Source organism: Pocillopora verrucosa, chromosome 3 (assembly GCF_036669915.1).
Source record: "Pocillopora verrucosa isolate sample1 chromosome 3, ASM3666991v2, whole genome shotgun sequence".
Lineage (NCBI taxonomy): Eukaryota > Metazoa > Cnidaria > Anthozoa > Scleractinia > Pocilloporidae > Pocillopora > Pocillopora verrucosa.
The window spans coordinates 31,833,303-31,852,292 of record NC_089314.1 but is presented as its reverse complement, the minus strand read 5'-3'; the positions used below and the strand labels follow the sequence as shown (position 1 = coordinate 31,852,292).

The following is an 18,990-nucleotide window of genomic DNA, read 5'->3' as shown; positions in this document are numbered from 1 at the left end:
CAATGTTAGGCCAAAACATACAAACAAAGCAGAGCAGAGGGTGTACCAATGATTCCACGCTTTGGCAATATCAACATTTTTTCCCCTTTGTAACGCACCCCCTCCTTGTATCAGTTGATGATGTGGAGTTAAGGTTACTTCCCACTTTCGCGGGTATCCTTCAGGAAAAAATTCGCACGCGCACTATTTTCACTAAAATCCTAGCAAACTATACATCGGAAGAAAGCTTAATAACTGCAGTTTACGATGAAAATATGATTTAAGCGATTTTTTTAGAGGAAGTGTTAGGAGCCGGTAAGGCGAGAAACTACCGAGGGTTCTTCTATTGAATTTACCAGGTATCGGATGCCGCAGCACGAGCAAAATGGCTGCGCAGTCTTATTCACAAGGCATCGATCAACAAAAGTGTGTCAGACTTTCGATACTCTTCGATACTCTGATTGCAACGAATCGACATACAGCTTTCAAAATTACGTTTCCAGGCGATTGTTAATGTTCTCGTATCAAGGCTAGTACTTGCATAAAGAAAAGGAAACCTCGTTTTTAGCATTATGTATGGAAAATTTTGGTTTGACGGTGACTTCTTTGTTAGAAATCTGGACGCCAGCGTGGAACTGTGTCGTACCGGTCGCTTCCACAAAGGAATACAAAGGAATGTTTTCCTTTCTTAACAGAATGGTACTCTTTCTTTCTTCTTTGGGCCTTCTTTATTTCTTTTATTAATTTTTTTACATAGGACTTTCTTTCGCTTTTGATTTTTCCACGAGCAAAGATTTTTCCATAAACAAAGAGCAGATCTGACATCAGTATATGGGCAACTGCCCACCTACCCCTCCCCTAACTCAACAACAGTTAATTGACAACAACATAAGGTTAATGATGGGTTAGGGGAGGGGTAGGTGGGCAGTCGCTGAGATACTGATATTGATCCCAAAGAGCTTCCAAGCGTGAATTTTGTCAAGTGCGCCATGTAAACAGAATATGGAAATAATATGAAAAACGAGCCCAAACATGAGTGGTTACCGCGAAAATTCCCCCGGGAGATTCGCACAGGTCCGTGATTATGAAACCTTTCTGATTTATGAACTTTTATTTGAAAATTCGCTTTCTAAATAATTCCACAAATTTTGTTAATGGAAACGTTAAGTTAACTGTTTGAATACAGTTTAGTCGAATAAAAGAAAAATCGATTTTTACAGCCTCGGAAGGTGGGAAGTAACCTTAAGTAAATCGTCCGATTGTGTTGGAAACTCATGAAAGGAGGAGTCCCAATTTGTCAAATATTACAAAGAAATGCATTTCCCGGGTAGAGATTTCTTTACATTGAGCTGGCCAGTTTAGAGTCGTGTACTTTCGTCAGATTGCATCGGGTTCTCATAGATCCTCGCAGATTTTTCAAATTCGAAGGAGAGTTGTGAGATGACTGCTGCAGTCTTAGAATCTCGCCACTCTTTGACCAATTAAATGAGCACTATATCTGAGTAGACTTAAGGCTTTTTCCCTTTTTACGAGTGGTAAAGCATCTTTTGAGAAACAGGGCGTGACCCGACCACTCTTGATGGAGTAGTCACGTTGAAGACACTATGTGCAAATTACGTGAAAAACCAGCACAATCTCTGCGTTTGCGCTCCTTGCCCTCTGTTCGTTTCATTTTCAAAAACTTCATTTGAGAGTCGCTCTAAACCTAGCTATTTGCATCAAAAATTACTTCCTAGGGATTGTTTGCTGCTTTCAATCTATGGATAAAATGTTTTGCTTCTCAATATGATAAGATTGCGACGGTAAGTTTGTGACGTGTCAGCGTCGTAAACGTGAAAAGCTGTAGTGTACCAAAATGGCCTTGGATGACGTGTTTAAACAAGAAACTTCCTTGCGTTCTGTTGATGAAACTCACAACACATATATCCTAAAACGAATCTCGCGAATGCGAGTCCATTCTGTTTTGACAGATGTCGTGCTTGTCGTAGAGGGCAAAGAGTTCCCTGCCCACCGAAATGTGCTAGCTGCTAACTCAGACTATTTCATGGCCATGTTTAGCGGACACATGGCCACCACGAGTGATAAAGTCTCTGTTGAAGAAATCACTGCCACTGCAATGGAAATTCTCCTGGATTTCATATACCGAGGTGAGATTTTAATCACCGAGGAAAACGTCGAAGATGTGTTCTGTGGTTCGTGTTTACTTTTGCTCGAGTTTGTTACTCAAACTTGCTGCAAATTTATTCAAGATCGTCTCGCTTTGGGTAATTGCTGGGGAATTCGTGCTCTGTCGGATAAATTCAACTGCAATGATCTAATGAACCGAGCAACTACTTTTATCGAGGAAAATTTTATGGAAGCTGCAAATTGTGAAGAGTTTTTGATGCTGCCTGCTTCAGATCTGAGCGATCTTTTGATTGATGATGAAATTGTAATAACACGTGAGCAAGACTTGTACGAACTGTTACTGAAATGGGTGGAACACAATCGAGAGGAACGGGTGAAGCACTTTCCGTCACTTTTGGAAAAGATTCGTCTCCCTCAAGTTAATCCTGAATACTTTGATGAAATTATTGCCACTGATGATTTGGTTACAGAAAACCCAGAGGTTCAGGAAATCATTTCTAAAGCAAGACAATACATCTACTCTCCCACAAAATTAGCTGAATCAATGACAGAAACTGAGCCTTTCAAATGGCAAATCCCTAGAAGATGTTTGCGAACAGTTAGTGTTCTTCTGACAGTTGCAGGACCAACATGTGCTATTTATGAAGCAGAGAGTGATGCATGGCACAACATCTCACGCCCAAGTACACGGCACTGTGCAGGTCTTGAATCCATGGGCAAATTTGTGTATATAGTGGGTGGAAGTAAAGAGTGGAAGAGAATGAATACATGCGAATGTTATGATTCAGATCTTAATGAATGGAATCTCACAGCACCAATGAATGTGCCTCGCAGTAATATTGGTTTGGTAGCTCTGAATGGACTTCTTTATGCTGTTGGTGGATATGATGGGAAATCACCCATACGGTAAGGCTTGGTGCAAATGAAGTTGTTCTATAAGCTGGCCCAGAAATACATGTGTCTGGGGAGGAACCCAACCGAAGAAGTCCAGAAGAAAACGATATAAACTCAAGCCTTATATTTAGATACAATTACTTAACAGTAAATGTTCTGATAGGCCTCCTCCCTGTAATAAGCCTTCATTCGAAGCATCAAGCTTGCCCTTTTACCCTCTACCCACCCCTAGACAAATTTGGGTCAGGTCATGTTCTCGTATAAAATACAGTTTTTAATTTGTAAATTTTAGAGTATTTATTGGTTTCCATTTTGAATTTTGTACGTTTTCAACTTAGAAGGAGATACATACTGTAGGAAGTAATAAGCCATGAAACCGACTACAGTGTTATTCAAGCCTAATCAAACCATACTTAGCATGGTGACCAACCCTTTTCTTGTAATCTCACTTTTATATATTTTTTTCATGAGAAGAACCGTGGAATGTTATGATCCAAAGAAAGACGAGTGGAGGTTTGTGGCACCAATGAACAACCAGCGTGATGGTGCCTGTGTTGTGACGGAAGGTCATTGTATCTACGTCATAAGTGGCTATGATGGAAATAATTACTTGAGTTCTGTGGAAATGTATAATCCAGGCACTGATGTTTGGTCTTTAGGAGGTAAGAAGTTGCTGGGGTTAACTATGAAATAGGCCCTGTAACATGCTACCAAACAACCTGCAAATGTATCTTTTGATAAACTTATAGTACTATTGTACAATTTTACATAGTAAGTGTATTTTAAAAGGGCATCTGGAAACTTGGATCAATGTCAGTATCTGAGCAACTGCTCAACTGCCCCTCCCCTACCCCAACAACAGTCAACTGATATCAAGCTAGGGTAAATGTTTGGCGAGGGGAGGGGTAGGTGCACATTTGCCAAGATACTGATATTGATCTGGCAACTTTTAACTAAACTAGTCCAATTCATGGTACACCACATTGAACAATACTTAAAGAAAATAGCATATGAAATACCTCATAAACAATGAGTATATCTTAAAAGTCCCAGATATCTTTATATTTAAAAGTCTTTGTTTATTAACATCATCCTCAGTTGTGGCTCCAATCATAGAACGACGGGAAGATGCTATGGCTGCTGTTGTTGACAACAAAATTTATGTTATTGGTGGCTACCATGGTAACACATTCATGCCAACATGTGAAGCCCTAGATCTTGATGACAATGTATGGAATTTTATGGCATCACTGAGTGCTCCACGTTATCAAGCAGGTGTGGCTGTGCTGAATCGTAAGATCTATGTTTGTGGTGGATGGAGTGGGAATGGATTAGCCACCAGCTCTGTGGAATGTTATGATGTGGCCACAAACACATGGTCAATAATAAGGTCACTACCAACACCTGCAGCAGCCAGAACAGCTTTCTGTAACTTTCCTCGCAAAATGATTGAAAAACTGATTCCTGAAGAGTCCCAAAAGTCTGGTTCAACTGAAAATTTGGCACAGCAAATGAGGCATTCTTTTTTAAAGCATGGACAGCAGTCTTGATAACTTTTGCTCCTTTGAGGATAGAATGGGAAAACTATTTGCATTGTTGGAATCAAAAGTTTTCATGTCCCTTAAAGGAAACATATGGCAACTGCTAATTATTAACTACTGGCCCATTTTACAAGTACAATTTTAGTCCTTTTTAGTACACTTGCTATCCTTTTTGATGTGGAAGTTTCCAACACAAACATACCAATTATTTCTAGTTTAAATGGTTTGTTTAGGATCTGTTCTCCAAGATTTGAAACATCATGATGAGATTTGAACAATTTGCAGATTCCTTGATCAAGTGTGATCATGTGCAATGGTTTAAAACTTTATAATGTTGATCTTTCAGTGAGCTGGCTCAGATCAGTGATCATTGAAAGTAGCACTTAAGCATTGAAGAAATGCAGGGAATTTTTCTACTCCTTTGTCAAATTTTGATAATTGCCTTGCAGTATTGGAAAAAATGTTAGTCTGAGTTAGTTTGATTGATTAAAAACTAGTCCACTAAAGTGCTTTTAAATTTATGTAATCTCATGTTATGGGTCTTAGATAACTTATTTCAGTTGTTATGTCATACAAGTAAACCAAATAATGCTCTGATTTTAATTCTTTCTCTCTAGGATAGTTAGTTCAGTTATACTGAAAATCTTGTGTAGATGAAAAAGGACTGCATTCAATTCTCAATATATGTTTTATGAGTTACAGAAGGTATTCCAAAGGCTTTTGATTTTCAAACATATCACATTTTTTGGATTTATTTAATGTATAAAATACTAATATTGGCTAAATCCTTTAAGGAATATGGGTATCAAAAGTATGAACTGACCACATAAATTTAAATAAGGTTTTTGATAAAGTTTTCAGTGATATCTAAAGATATAGCATATCCAATCATATAGTTTAGGGTATTTCATTATTTTGATAACCTTAAGTTAAATTAAAAAAGTAAATTTATATGGTTGAAATAAAGCACTACAAATTTAAAAATTTGTGTTATTTCACTGGGTGAAATGGTGCCAGAAATATGAGAACAAGTAAAAAGTAACTAAAACTATTGTAGATTTAACTGTTGGTTCAGTGTGGTGGAGTTATTTATAATATAAACATGTAGTTTTCAGTTACTCATAGATTCGATCCAGTTTTGATCTCATAGATCAATTTGCTTCAAGAGTGGCAGTTTAAATTATATTAAAATTTTTGGATTTTCATTGTGGTGAATTACATTAGTAATAAAACCTAGCCTAAGTATCATCAATTTTTTCACAATGCAATAACCTGAATTGCGAATCACAAACTCTCTCTTCCGCTTACAAAATATAGCCAGTAACCTAAGCTAAGCTGAAGGGATTTTAAAAATTCAAGAACTTGATGGCAAGATTTTGGAAATTAAAGACCTCATTGGCAAGATGGTTAGAGACAGTTTACTATACTATCCACACACTCATAAATGGCAGAAAACAGAACATATGATTTCAAACAATTGCTGCTCTGGTTATGGCCAAAAAAGGTATTTAAAAGGGTCGTTAACAAATGGGTTTATCCCTTCACACAAAAATGTGATAGGCTAACATGCAAGAAACTCCATTTGCTACTTTTCACGGGGTCTAATGTGCCAACTGACTTGCAATATTTGTGTGGAATAAGAACTTTACTTATCTCTTAGGAAACATTATACTTACAAAAGCAGGCCTTGAAAGAGATTTAAAACCTTGCTTAGGTCTTTTGTGAGTTGCACAAATCAAATGATATTGCTATTTCAGTATTTTTGAGAAATATTTATATTACTATCATTCTTTTTGGTGATACAGTGGAACCCTGCAGACTCGAACCTAGTTAACCCCAACCCCATCCCACTAACTTGAACAATCCCAAAGATATATTGAACAAAACTACACTGTTCCGCTCATAAACGAGAACAAGCGAATCAATTTTTTTTCGGAGGCGTTTCCCATTGTTTTCAGTTGTCAAATCATTCATTGATCAATTGAAGCGTTCCCTCTGACAAGCTGTTTGTCGGCCGCCTTGCGAAAGTTCTAAGTGTGCATTAAGAAATCAAGCAGCAGATTTCCTTCGTCTTATTTCTTATTAAACACTTCAATTACATCGATGAGGTATTCTTGTGTTTATACTTCGTACTTCCAGAAAATAAATGTTATTGTAACAGTAGAGTGTTGGACTGGATGATAAGTTGCACTCGTACTTTACTCCTTGAGTGTGAGTAATGCCTCGGAGGTACTTCTTGAACAACTCATGACCCAGACCTCGGACTCCATAGTGCTCTATTTGTTTAGGAGGCACTGGTAATTTACGAGGTGACATGCCTTCTTTAAGACAGCCCCTGTCATTATCTGTTTGTCCATGCGTTCTAAGATGTAGCCTGAAAGATTCGGAACAGCAGTTTTTGTGGAATGACGTTTGCGAAACCCTGATTGGTGTTCCGACAGAACGGCATTTTTGGTGAGGAATGAGGCCAGGTGCACTTGAACTGCTCGCTCTATCATATCATTATCAGAAGAGATAGCTCTGACTAGGCTATCGAGGCGTTAGGCTTGTCTGACTTGGAAACTGTTCCAAGAAAAAGATCAAATTTATTATAGTTTTGAAATGTTTAAATAACCTAGTGCCAGAGTACCTCAGTGATTATTTTATCAAGAATAACCAATTCCAGTCATATGATACAAGAAGGAAGGACGATATTCATCTGCCCACACCAAAGCTAAGCTTGGGAAAGAGAAAATTTAGATGTTCACAACCAACCTTATTTAATTTGCCTCAAACCATTAAGCAAATTGAGTCCTTGCAGAATTCTAAGCATCGGATTAAAATTTACAAGTTTTAGTTACTACTATTTTTAAACTTTTTCCCTGAAGGACTGCATGCAATTTTTTTAAATTTTTCATTGTACCTTAATGAGCTTTTAGTTTTTATATGTTATTTGTAATTTCTACTACTGTATTGTTAGTTTTAATATCAGGGCCCCTCTAAATACCAGCCACGTAGCTGAATGGGCTACCCTGAATAAGAAGCGTCTATCACATCATCTCACTCCAGACAATACTACAATCTCAACTTTTCGTAAATACTTAAACTAATATTATTGTTCTTGTTCATGATATACCATATGCATTGTAAGTTTAATAAATTCAAAAAAATCACAAAACATATCGAGTCCAGGAGGAGAAGTAATCGAGGAAAACTGGGTATGAAGCACGAATCTAATCATGGCGGACATGAGGATTTACCGTGTGTTTGGAGGAATCGCAATGTTGTTGGCTATAGCAATAGCTGTAACTGTAGTGATTGATCTGGAACCAAAGAAGAAGATGATCCTTTTCAGAGTTCAATTTCTTTTAGTATTTTGTTTGGTACTTGGCGCTATTTCGCGTTATGTTTGGATTAATCTAACTGTGTTACTTCCGAACCGGCATTCGAACTCAAGAGTGTTAGTCTTCACTCACTGGATTTTGTATGTTGTTCTCGCTACTTTTCTTGGGCTTGCTTTCTTCAGTTTTGTCATTGGTCGAATGCTTATCAGTGTGGAGCCTTACTTCATCAACATGCTGGCATTTACGTGTCTAGGTCTTCTTATTTTGATTTTCTTTAACTTATTGGTACTAAGCGTTGTTTTTGGATTGTTACGAATGTGCAGCTTTAGAATTCCCAATCCTGACAAGTGGAAAACCATAATAGCTACAACTTTTTCTTTACTTCTTTGCATACAAGGGTTAACAACGGCTTACAAAGGGCCTAAAATAAGACGGGTTACTGTTCCTCTTTCTAAACTACCGGCATCTTTTGATGGTACTACGGTAGTACAACTCTCAGATATTCACCTCGGGCCTTTGGTTGGATTAGATACTCTCGAAAGAGTTGTGAAGATGGTATCTGCTATGAAGCCGGATATCATCGTCATTACAGGAGATCTGGTGGATTCTACCGTGGCAAACTTGAAAAAAGTTGTATTTCCTCTCAAGAAGCTGAGATCAAAGTACGGATCATACTTTGTTACAGGTATGTAGACGTTGGCACTCTGTTGCTGTGTGTTGATCGATTATTGAGGGGGGAATATGATTGATTAGCATTAAGAGGGGGTGTATTTGCACAGGGAGAAAGGACACTGGACTAAGCTTTTAGATCTGATGACACCACTACCTATGAATTGAAAAATAAACATATACTGCTGCCAAGTATTTGCACATGGCTTGTAGAGTTCACTAGCTTGTTGTCCATAGGTCCTCTGAAATATATAATGCCTCTAGTGTCCATATGGCAGATATGAAATCTATTGCCTGAGAGAACAAACTTTTTAAAACTATGGCAGTTTTTCTTGATAATTTTTTTTTGTAGTAACTGTGATATGATACCTGTTAGGCTAGTTCTTAACGTTAGTTGGTTCCTAAGCATGAAAGTTGAGTAGTCATTGAGTGTTTGTTTTAATTATTGGTAGGAAATCATGAATATTACACTGGAGATACTGATGCATGGCTTGAGGAACTCAAACAACTTGGAATTCAACCTCTTCACAACTCGCATGTTATTATTTCAAACAAAGCCAGTCCTGGAGACAAATTATATCTTGCTGGAGTAGATGATCCAGATGCTGACCGTATGAGGTGACATTCTTACCCTTTACTCTCTAACATCAAAATGCATATTCTCTGCACTGTTCTCCAAGGTGCTGACAAGGAGAGGAGCTTCTTTAATTTCTGATCATTTCCTTTATTCTCACAACCTTGTTGTGTGATTCAGGGCATTATTGTTTAATTGTTTCAAACCTTTGGTCATAATTGATAAAAAACCTCACCCCACTTCCCCCCTTCCCATGATTATAAGAGTGTATTAAACTCTTACTTGATTTCTTTGAAATTCTTAGTTAAGTGAAGTGAGATTAAAAGTCATTACAGTCTTATAGGACCAATCAGTGTAGAAGTGGAAGAAAGAAATCCGTGAAATTCTAAAGTAAAATTATGGAAAACATAATGATTGATGGTGGATGACTATTCGTATTTCATTTTTTGTGTCATTTTAGTAAAGCCAATTCTAACTTTACCAAAATTTAATTTTATAAATGCAGGTATCAGAACCATGGTATGAAGTTGTCACAAGCCCTAAATGGCAGATCCAGCAGGTTTCTCACAGTTCTCTTGGCACACCAACCAAAGGCTGCCCAGCAAGCATTGGACCAGTATCAGGACATTGATTTGATATTGTCAGGGCACACTCATGGAGGACAGTTCTTTCCCATGAACATACTGATATATTTTTTCAATCCATTTTTTGCTGGACTTTATAAATATAAAGAAAGTTATGTTTATGTTACTTCAGGAACATGTTTTGCTGCTGTACCTTTGAGAATTGGCTCTGTAGGAGAGATAACTGTGCTTTCATTAACTACCCCAAAGCTATGAATTTCTGTCAATCAGTTACTTTAGTGGGGAACCATTTGGGGTATTTATTGCAGCTGGAGCAGTGTTAAGAAAAAGTGAATCACCATAATTTTTTGGTAAATTGGGTTTGTGCAGTTGACAGTCAAGGTAAAAAGATTCCTAACTTAAGTCTTTCACCTCCTCCCTTGGAATCTTTGGCAACAATGAAGTTTCTCCATTTAGCCGTATCTTTGCCACATATAAGATCCTAAGGGTCTTTTACCTGACTGATATCCAACACAATACTTTTAATAGTTTAATGCTTTATTTGGTAATACTTGACTAAGTTTCTCAACACTTGCTCACATGGTGCTTTGGTTCATCAGTTTTTATACTCTTATGTATCATAACATCTTTAATTAAAGTTTATTATTGTTATCATTATTTATATTATTTCTATTATTTTTATAATTGTATCATTATTTATTTGACAGTGTGATTTTAGTCCACTTCACTCGAACTTATATGGATCAAGATAATGATAGTTTGTAATTTTATTTATCATTTTTGATATACTACTGATTTACTATTTCAATGTAATTAATAAACAGGTCAACATAAGCATACTCTGTAAAATGCTTCACCTTTTTTTGTCTAATAATGAATATGTATTTCCTCTACATTGTATTTTCTCATTCATCTTTTTATTCCTATTTTTGGGTCCTTTTTTGTGCGTGGTTAGAACAATTCACTTTGAAAGAGTTTCAAGCCTATCCTTACGAAAAATTAAATGAAAGAACCAACAGTATCAAGAGTCAATAACTTCTCAAGTGGCAGAATCTCTTTTTCTAGTTTCTCTCAGAATTTTCCTTCCCATTGTAACTAACACTTCTTTGATACCAATATTTCTTTCCTAGTGACAAGTTTAGTTTACTTATCAATTGCCCCTTTCACCTTATTACAAGCAGAAGAGAGTCGTTCCATAATTTCCTCCAAAATCACTGATTAAGACTGCAGAGGGCTGAACTGCCGTCCTGTCTTCTCCTTTTCCCTAAATGACGTCGCTAAAAAAGCAAAAGTTCAGCTGATTGCAGACTGCCTGTTCTCGGTCCTCATCGATTTCATTTATTGGCTGAGGAAGATATTGCATAATAGAAAGTAATTCTTATATATAAATAGTGATATATATAGATGAACTATGTATGCGAAACAAAACAAAAAAAAAATTATATCATGCACTGGCCGGGAATCGAACCCGGGCCTCCCGCGTGGCAGGCGAGAATTCTACCACTGAACCACCAGTGCAAACACGTCAAACCTTGATTTTTTTTAATATTTGAATGTAGTAGGCAGTGTGCAACTCTTTCTATCTGCGGCCAGGAAAGGAGGAGAGGGGATGAGACCCTGAGGAGGAACTTGATCGATAGGAACTTGAGTACAGTATAACTACATGACCAAGCGAAAGGGATTTGACAGATCTACTGGACAGATCGTCGAATGATTATCTCTGGTACATCAAGGTCATTGAATGTCAAACATCAATCAATTCTTGGCATCTCTGGGTTAATTTTTGCAACAGCAATCTCTAAATCACTTCATTTTTGTTTCCCTCCGTATGTTTTCCTGAGATTTCACGCGAGAAAAATTGCGGTAGTGGACAGAATTTCACAACAATCAAACATCTGCAGAAAAGGAACATCAGGAAATCATCAACACTGGAAATAAGACACTGAAACAAAACAGATTTAAATACAAACCAAGGTAACTGGATAATAACCAGAACAGAACCTCCTCGCAAAAGTGATATTCGCACAGTCGAAGTTTCCTGACAAAAATCTGCTAGCAGTATTCAGTGGTAAGTGAGGTAATATAAGATGTTTGCGACAGATCTCTTTACTCTACAATTTTTAAGATTTTTCCGCGGAGATTTCAATATGTAAGATGTTTGGGTACCGAGCTGTCATGAAACAGATTTCAAAGTTACCATCTTCACAGCTCCCAAATTGTTTCCTGTCTACATCTCGTGGAAACTTGTTCCTTCTTAGAGAGGTTTAGAGACAATGATCTCATAGCGATACAAAGGATTATCAATAACTTGGCATTTTATAGAGGAAATCTATGATCAGCTCTATTTAAATGACTGAGGAGATGTTTATTTTGGGCGGTTCTGTTCCACAAGGTTATGGAGAGTAACGCTTGTTTCATTTCCCACTGGGACACTGTCTAATCAACATTAGGAATAATTCAAAGCAAAGAAAGCTTAGAGCCACTGAAAGGTAACGTTCTAATTTCTGGTATCCTGTGTATTCTTTCGGTTATCGTACACAGTTAAGTTTCCGCATATCGAAATCACCACAGAAGCGAGCGCGGAAACGAAGCCATATGGAAATGGTCTCCATTCCTTCCAGCGACGCCATTCATTTCTAATTTCTAGAGCCTTTTTTGTTTGGCGTTGTTTTGGTTTAATGTTTGTAAACGTTTTTCTTTTCAAATGATCACTTCAACAAAAAAAGCAACTGCTGTTTCCTCCTCAATTATCCATTATTTTTTGGTCTTTGGATTTAGGAGTGACCTTTGTGTCTGGTGTAACTTGCGTGACACTGGAGTGTGTTTTTTGTCACAGCTCCCTATGCACGGAAATAGACGAAATATGCAGATGAAATAGATTTTTAAAGCCTATCCACCGGTTCAGTCAGATCATCAGGAGGAAATTCTGTGTCCAGGTACAACGGTCAACTTATAGCTCAGCAAGTGTTTCCTTCTCCGACAAGTATCAGATTTTCTATCGCATTTGAAATGAGCCCCACGTCTGATTGAACAGTGTCATCCGTCAATGTCACCCGACCTTCATGAACGCAAATATGCTGTAATCGTTTCCACAGAACTTAACTCTCCTAAATCGTGTAAGAAAGGTCGTTATGATGGAAGAGTAAACTCACATTACAAATAGACTGGAAAGCTCATATACTACATACGTATCTAAAATACCTTTGGTAAAACAATTTTTAACTTACCAATATACATCGGGAATTGGGGAGTGAAAAGTACAAGCGATCAAAAAAGACTCTTTATAGATCAAAGGTTTGCAACCTGCGTTCATCCGCCCTTCTTTCCACAGACAAATTGATTTCTTTTAAAGGAGGGGACGAATTCTCAAAGCCATAACAAAAACAGACTTTCAGAAGTCCTCTAGTTGATAGGAATCACTTTTATTCTTCCTAACTAATGACAAAAGGTTCGAGTGGCAAAAAGCTGTTTAACTTGAGTTAAGTCGAAGGCCTCTTCGTTTGATTGATGGATACTTAGGGCCTCAGGAGAGAGATTAGATCGTGCGGAGGAAATGTTAAATTCGGAAAAAAATAGTTTCTTTTTGCACGTTTTACCCTAATCTTCCGATTAACCAGCAGGATTTTAAATCTGAACAGTTTGCAAAATGAAAACTCCTCAATCACCTCTCAAAAATGCTACGTGGAACGAGGAACGTGAGGACGATATAGATAGTTTTATTTTGATCACGTCAGCATGAGCACAATATCTGAAAGGTCTTTTTTCTGCTTTTCAGAATCTTTCCCTGATCTTGAAAATATGCTTAGGTACGATATTTTACGAGAAAAATTCAAATGCTCCGTTTTACTCATAAAAGGGAAGTCTAGCAAAGAATAAAACGCTTCTTCTTTCCGTGAATCACATGTAACAGTTTCTTTACGCGCGATAACATAAATTTACCTTTGATATTTTAATTTTATTGCGTGATAACATGCTGTGACATTTTCTTCCGATTTGGTCAATATAAAAGAACTTGCGCAAACAAAAAAAGGATGTTTTGCGGGCATTTGCTTCATGTTAATGATATTTCCATTTTGAAATGTACACAAAAGCGTGAGTTCTTTCAAAGTCTTGGTTATGCAAATTCACGTACATTAGGCAATTTTAACCCGCTTTTCATGCAAATCATCGAAAAGTGGAAGTCGAATTTCGAGTTTGTCTACTAGCGAAGCTTTGAGCATAAGGTAATGATATGAGTGTACTGGCTTAAAAGATGGTACGATAACATCCGCGTTAACTTGATCGATTTGGTTCAATTTCAAGGCCATCCCGCAAGTGAAAGAAAGGTGATATTGTTTATACCTTGAAATTTTGCGACCTATCGACAGGTTCTAGGAAATTTATTTTGGCCCAGAGACACAGCGTCAAGAATAAATTAAATCCTGTCGTTGAAGCCGCTTGGTCGACGAAACCGAGGTAGGTACTTAGAAATCTTGCTGTTACTTGACTCCACAATTATCTTATCGCTTGCCTCGGACACTAATCGAGTACATGAAGTTACATTCGGTCCAAGTTGAAATATCTTGTTCGCTATACATTCAGGCGTCCTTGAATTGTCAGGCAAAGCTTAAATTAAATTCTTTGTGTGGTGCTCCACTCCTCGATTCTTCTCACCAAGTGATCGTGGACGCGCGAACTTGCATTCTCGATGAAACGTGCAGTCGTTCGTCGATTTAGAAAATTATGGTGCTTAAATTTTGTTTCTTTGGCAAATGTACCGTAAAAAAGCTGACCTGCTGACCTTTTTTTCTTTGGTTTATATTCTTCTTTATTAAACACAGAAAACCATCATTACTTTTTTTCTATTACCGTTTCGTTCGGAGGATTAATTTGCAAGAAACAATCTTTTATTGAAAAATTCCGGTGTTTTCCGCTTAATTTCTCGTTTTGATACCCAGTAGTGGCTTTTTAAACAGGCTTGGGTGGTCAAGGGTAGAGGGGCTGTTTTAAAAGGAAATTCTAATTTGAGACGACATCCTCTGGATTAGCATAAACCATAATAGAAGAAATAACTGAAATAGGGCGACACTTGCGTTTCCTCTGCGGCCTGAAGTTTCAGTGTGCTACTGTTAACGATGTAAGGTTTATATACATTTCGTTATTCTGTTCACTGACACGCAAAGTTAATTCAAGTCATTGTGTTCTGTTGATATTAAGCAATCTATGGCCTCGTGGATATTTAATCGCTTTGGATCAACCCTCCCTTGAGTTCAGCCTTCTGCAAACATTCCCCATGTACATTATAACAACATACAGGCATCCATAACTGTAGGGAGATCATTAGTTCCTCTACCGCAGTTGAAAAGAAGAATAAGGAATTTCTTGGCCGTATTGTAATGCATGGAAACTTCTTGTATTGAGGTCAAGAGAAGTATTGTTTGTCTGAGTGGTTTGTTATATTCGAATGCCAGTCTTTCTTTTTCAGGGTAATGTGTACTTACACTACTCATGTACCGTACGTCTGTTATATTTGGTAATCATGTAAATTGCAGACTGAATAGGTTTGTTCGTACTATCGTGAACAATTTAGACAAACTTCCAACTTTTTCTGAAATGAGGCGTTCAGGGTTCAGTTCCTGATTAATGTATTAACACATGGAAAACATCGCCAATTGCAAATTACTCATTTTTTTAGGGCTTCAGCGTTGTGTTCAAGATTAAAAAAAATTCAGGTCTCTCAGAGGCAAGAGTACAAGGGGAACAAGCACAGAAATAGTACAGAAAGCGAAAATGCAGAAGTTATTCAACACTCAACTCACAAGAACGACTTCTACGTGAAGAACATGAAAAGTTCGAGTCTAAAATTCTGTAGAGATAAATTTGCATAAAATGAATACAAGCTCTTATATTTCACTGATATTGGGTCGCTAAAAGTGGTTTTTTTTGCCTAAACAAAGTAGTGAAGATTACTCTTGACCCCCGCAGTCAATTTATGACCGCTGTGCTACAGTGAAATATACGGACTAATTTTGAAATTTCATAGAAAGTTGCTGCTGGAGCAATGATAAAAACAAACTTTTAAGTTTGAGTTTCCCGAATGCTCGATACATTTAGCCTGAAGGCGAATATAAACAAAAGAATGAGCCTAAACGTGGAATACCATAAGGGTACAGAACTTGCAAAGAGATCGCTAAGTATATCAGCGATTGGTCCATGACACATGAACCAATCAGATTTGCAGATTTGCTTACAGCACAATTGATGCCTTCAAAGAAGAAATAATTATACTGCACCCGATCGAACGCTGCAACCTGGATTCAATTTCTTTTGCGCTTTAATAAGTTTTTAAACTGTAGGTAGGTTTTTGTGTATTTTGACCCAGGCTGTACCGGTCCTCCTTGCGTTTTGTTTGCCTATTTTCTTTCTTTTTTGACTTTTTGTGTTGTCCTTGTTGTGGATTTTTTTTCTAAAATATGGTTAACACGGGAGTACATGATGTAACATAAATCTTCCATCCTTCAGGAAATAAAAATTCTTCTGACTATGGCTGACGAGATTGAGGAGATTAAGTTCCATATCATCAAGAATTCTGATAAATCCAACGGTATTGCTAACGGGATTGAGAAAGCGGACTTTAGTACCTTCAGAGGGGACATCATAGTATGCTGTGGAGGATACGAAGGGAGATTCGAGCTGGATACAGTAGAGGCATTCTGTGTGAACACAAACACCTGGGTTGATCTACCTCCAATGCCAGTCGAATGCGACAGTTTAACTGCAGGGGCTTATGGGAGTGCTGTGTTCGTGGCCGGAGGATCTGACAGGTGACGTCACTGCACTGTTGTTTTTTATTCTGAGATTTGCTTCGTGGGTTAGGTAAGCCAAGAGGCTCGGTAAACCTTTTTGTCTTTCGTCCAGAGACTCTTTATAGAGAACAAAATAGTCCTTGTGTGCACATGTAAAGCCCCCCACAATCGACTTGGGTAACCTTTGATTTACTTCCTGCGATTCTCTTGGATTGAATTGACCCAAATAGCACTTATGAGCCAACAGAACAGCAACACACAAAAGGTAAAGATATTCGAGGCTGATTAGGCATTGATCCATGTCTGTATTTGGCGATAAGGCGCTTTACAGTGAAACATAAATTTACAATGAAATTATAGCGTGGTACACAATCAGATTTTTTAGGCCTCCTGATGTAACAGAGGCCATTTACATCGTCACAATAAATTGAATATAACGAGTTTTCCGGGCTGGCCATAAGCTGTAAAACCAAGAAAAAAGTTCACAGTGATCGAAACTAAACTAGGATCCTTGCTATGTTTACATTATAAACATTTTGGAACAAACGCTATAACTAAGTTTTTTTGAGAAACGTTTTCGTTTCTCTATTACAGGAAAAAGCCTCTTAATAATGTGTCAATGTTTGACTGGCAAGAACGAGCTTGGAGGAAACTGGCCCCGATGGTCACAGCTCGCTCATACTCCTGTGGAACCATGGATAAATCGCGGGCTTGTCTGCTAGTGGCAGGGGGATTTAATAACAGAGAGCTGGACTCCATGGAAATTTTTGATGTGAAGACTGAAAGATGGCTGAAAGCTCCTGCTATGCCAACAGCTCGTACAAAATCTGGGGGAGCTATCGTGGGAGATTACTTCGCTGTGGTCTGTTGAATATCTTTTTTCCTCTAAAGAGAACTCTTCACGATATTTATTGTGTCTATAACAAGCGATTGGAACTCATCCGCCAACATTCCTTTAATGATTGAGTTACGTCCACTACCTTTAATTACAAGGGTGTAACGGTGTAGTTTGATCTTCCGGGTGAGTATATTCCTGAGAAAGACTGTTGTCGGTAGTGGTGACTGACGTTTCGACAACCTGAGCGGAAGTCATCATCAGGAAATCATCTGCTCAGGTTATCGAAATGTGAGTCACTTCTACCGACCACAGTCCTTCTTAGGACTACACTCACCTGGACGATCAAACTACATTATTACATGTTTACTCCCGGGTTCAAACCATTTACTGTATTTAACAAGAGTATCTCAAACATTTATGATGTCCATGTGTTCGATCTATTGGGTCTTTGATTAGTTTGTTGTGTTGTCTAGTTGTTTACATCTTCTCACATTATCTCATATCAGCAAGGGATACAAATGGGTTGACTAACACGTATGGTTTGTCAGTTCCGTTCTAGTCTACCCCACTTCTTTGTTATGGACTTACAGTTTTATTAATTGATACAGTAACTATTAATACTATTTTTATTAATATTATCATTATTGTTATTATCATTTTATCATGTGACGATGTAATCGCAGTAAAAATGGAATAAATTAAATGGGAATGAGCAAGCCCCGACGACCTAGTTAAAAATCAGCCCGGGAAGAAATTGAACAAATGGCTGGAGGGTCAGGATAGGAAGAAGTGATAACTTAGCATTGACTCCTCACAAATAATAACACTTCATCGCTTAAACTCAGACTGATGCCCCTTCTGTATCGTCAAAACAATAGAATTAGTGGTCATGTTATCTTATTACCTAATAATGTGTCAATCACTGTATTTTCAGGTGGGTGGGGACGAATTTGGTCGTCCAACCGATACAATCCAATGTTTCAACTTGAAAACGGAGAAGTGGGAAACGTTTCCCGCCATGAGCACGAAACGTCGACGGTGCGCAGTCGTAGCCGTGGGTGAGAAGCTTGTTGTGGCGGGAGGTCTGACGCTTGGTGACTATTCGCTAGATACCATAGAAATGTTTGATCTGCGCAACCGGAAATGGTTTGATCTTCCCAACATGCCTTGCACGCGATTCGGCTGTGGTGCGTGCGTAATAAATTCACAAATGTTTCTCTGTGGTGGCAACGAGAAGTTGAGAATGAAGGCGTATTCAAACCGGCTTGACTCGTTTGATCTGATGACGCATACCTGGGAAATCCTTCCAAATATGGCACACCGTAGGATCCATCCTGTTGCAGTGTCCGTCAGTGTTTAAACAGCGGTCCAGACGACAGCAAAGATGGACCACATAAAAGAATATCCACATCTAATGATGTGTCCAGGATGCTTAAAGTTCCTTTATACTGGAGAAGAACTTCGCTCCTTTTTATCTTTTTGATTAACTTTTCGTTTAAATTATTATATTTTTTAGAAGACTAAATTTCCAGAATGTGTCTTAGAAATACGACCAAGTTGATTTTTTTTAAACAAAGTCCATTTTACCGAGAGAATGTTCAAACCACCCAAAGATAAGAAATTGAGGTGACGTGTATTGTTGAAAGAAGTAAAAGATTGATTCCAGAAAAAACAGC

General features: G+C 37.9%; 3 protein-coding genes and 1 non-coding gene across 9 annotated transcripts; 3 read left to right on the top strand and 1 right to left on the bottom strand.

Moving 5' to 3' along the window:
* The first annotated feature begins 1,633 nt into the window (after positions 1–1,633).
* On the top strand, positions 1,634–5,720 carry LOC131774548 (kelch-like protein 12). Its single transcript, XM_059090598.2, has 3 exons — positions 1,634–3,012; positions 3,475–3,662; positions 4,099–5,720. The coding sequence occupies exons 1-3, from the start codon at positions 1,835–1,837 to the stop codon at positions 4,548–4,550; spliced, it is 1,818 nt and encodes a 605-aa protein (XP_058946581.2). The 5' UTR covers positions 1,634–1,834; the 3' UTR covers positions 4,551–5,720.
* A 2,036-nt stretch (positions 5,721–7,756) lies between these two features.
* LOC131774549 (transmembrane protein with metallophosphoesterase domain) lies at positions 7,757–10,552 on the top strand. The gene is made up of 3 exons (XM_059090599.2): positions 7,757–8,549; positions 8,986–9,151; positions 9,613–10,552. Exons 1-3 carry the CDS (start codon positions 7,760–7,762, stop codon positions 9,944–9,946), a joined length of 1,290 nt encoding a protein of 429 aa, XP_058946582.1. The 5' UTR covers positions 7,757–7,759; the 3' UTR covers positions 9,947–10,552.
* Positions 10,553–11,138: 586 nt separating this feature from the next.
* Positions 11,139–11,209, bottom strand: Trnag-gcc (transfer RNA glycine (anticodon GCC)). The gene has a single exon. It is a non-coding gene; the product is annotated as a tRNA-Gly (tRNA).
* Positions 11,210–11,332: 123 nt separating this feature from the next.
* Positions 11,333–18,989, top strand: LOC131774642 (kelch-like protein diablo). Of its 6 annotated transcripts, none has more exons than XM_066164171.1 (5): positions 11,333–11,759; positions 12,528–12,627; positions 16,193–16,494; positions 17,071–17,338; positions 18,249–18,989. In XM_066164171.1, exons 3-5 carry the CDS (start codon positions 16,214–16,216, stop codon positions 18,672–18,674), a joined length of 975 nt encoding a protein of 324 aa, XP_066020268.1. In that variant the 5' UTR covers positions 11,333–11,759; positions 12,528–12,627; positions 16,193–16,213; the 3' UTR covers positions 18,675–18,989. The 6 variants fall into 6 exon arrangements, with proteins under 6 accessions (XP_066020268.1, XP_058946680.2, XP_058946678.2 ...); XM_059090693.2 differs by lacking the exons at positions 11,333–11,759; positions 12,528–12,627 and adding exons at positions 13,774–13,914; positions 13,994–14,146; XM_059090696.2 differs by lacking the exons at positions 11,333–11,759; positions 12,528–12,627 and adding exons at positions 13,802–13,914; positions 14,059–14,146.
* The last annotated feature ends 1 nt before the right edge of the window (position 18,990 follows it).

Coding starts and splice junctions, on each gene's coding strand:
- LOC131774548 (XM_059090598.2), top strand. CDS start 1,835: ATGGCCTTGGATGACGTGTTTAAACAAGAAACTTCCTTGCGTTCTGTT. Junction 3,013..3,474: donor GATGGGAAATCACCCATACG/GTAAGGCTTGGT, acceptor TTTCATGAGAAG/AACCGTGGAATGTTATGATC. Junction 3,663..4,098: donor TGATGTTTGGTCTTTAGGAG/GTAAGAAGTTGC, acceptor CATCATCCTCAG/TTGTGGCTCCAATCATAGAA.
- LOC131774642 (XM_066164171.1), top strand. CDS start 16,214: ATGGCTGACGAGATTGAGGAGATTAAGTTCCATATCATCAAGAATTCT. Junction 16,495..17,070: donor GTGGCCGGAGGATCTGACAG/GTGACGTCACTG, acceptor TCTCTATTACAG/GAAAAAGCCTCTTAATAATG. Junction 17,339..18,248: donor TGGGAGATTACTTCGCTGTG/GTCTGTTGAATA, acceptor CTGTATTTTCAG/GTGGGTGGGGACGAATTTGG.
- LOC131774549 (XM_059090599.2), top strand. CDS start 7,760: ATGGCGGACATGAGGATTTACCGTGTGTTTGGAGGAATCGCAATGTTG. Junction 8,550..8,985: donor CGGATCATACTTTGTTACAG/GTATGTAGACGT, acceptor AATTATTGGTAG/GAAATCATGAATATTACACT. Junction 9,152..9,612: donor CCAGATGCTGACCGTATGAG/GTGACATTCTTA, acceptor TTATAAATGCAG/GTATCAGAACCATGGTATGA.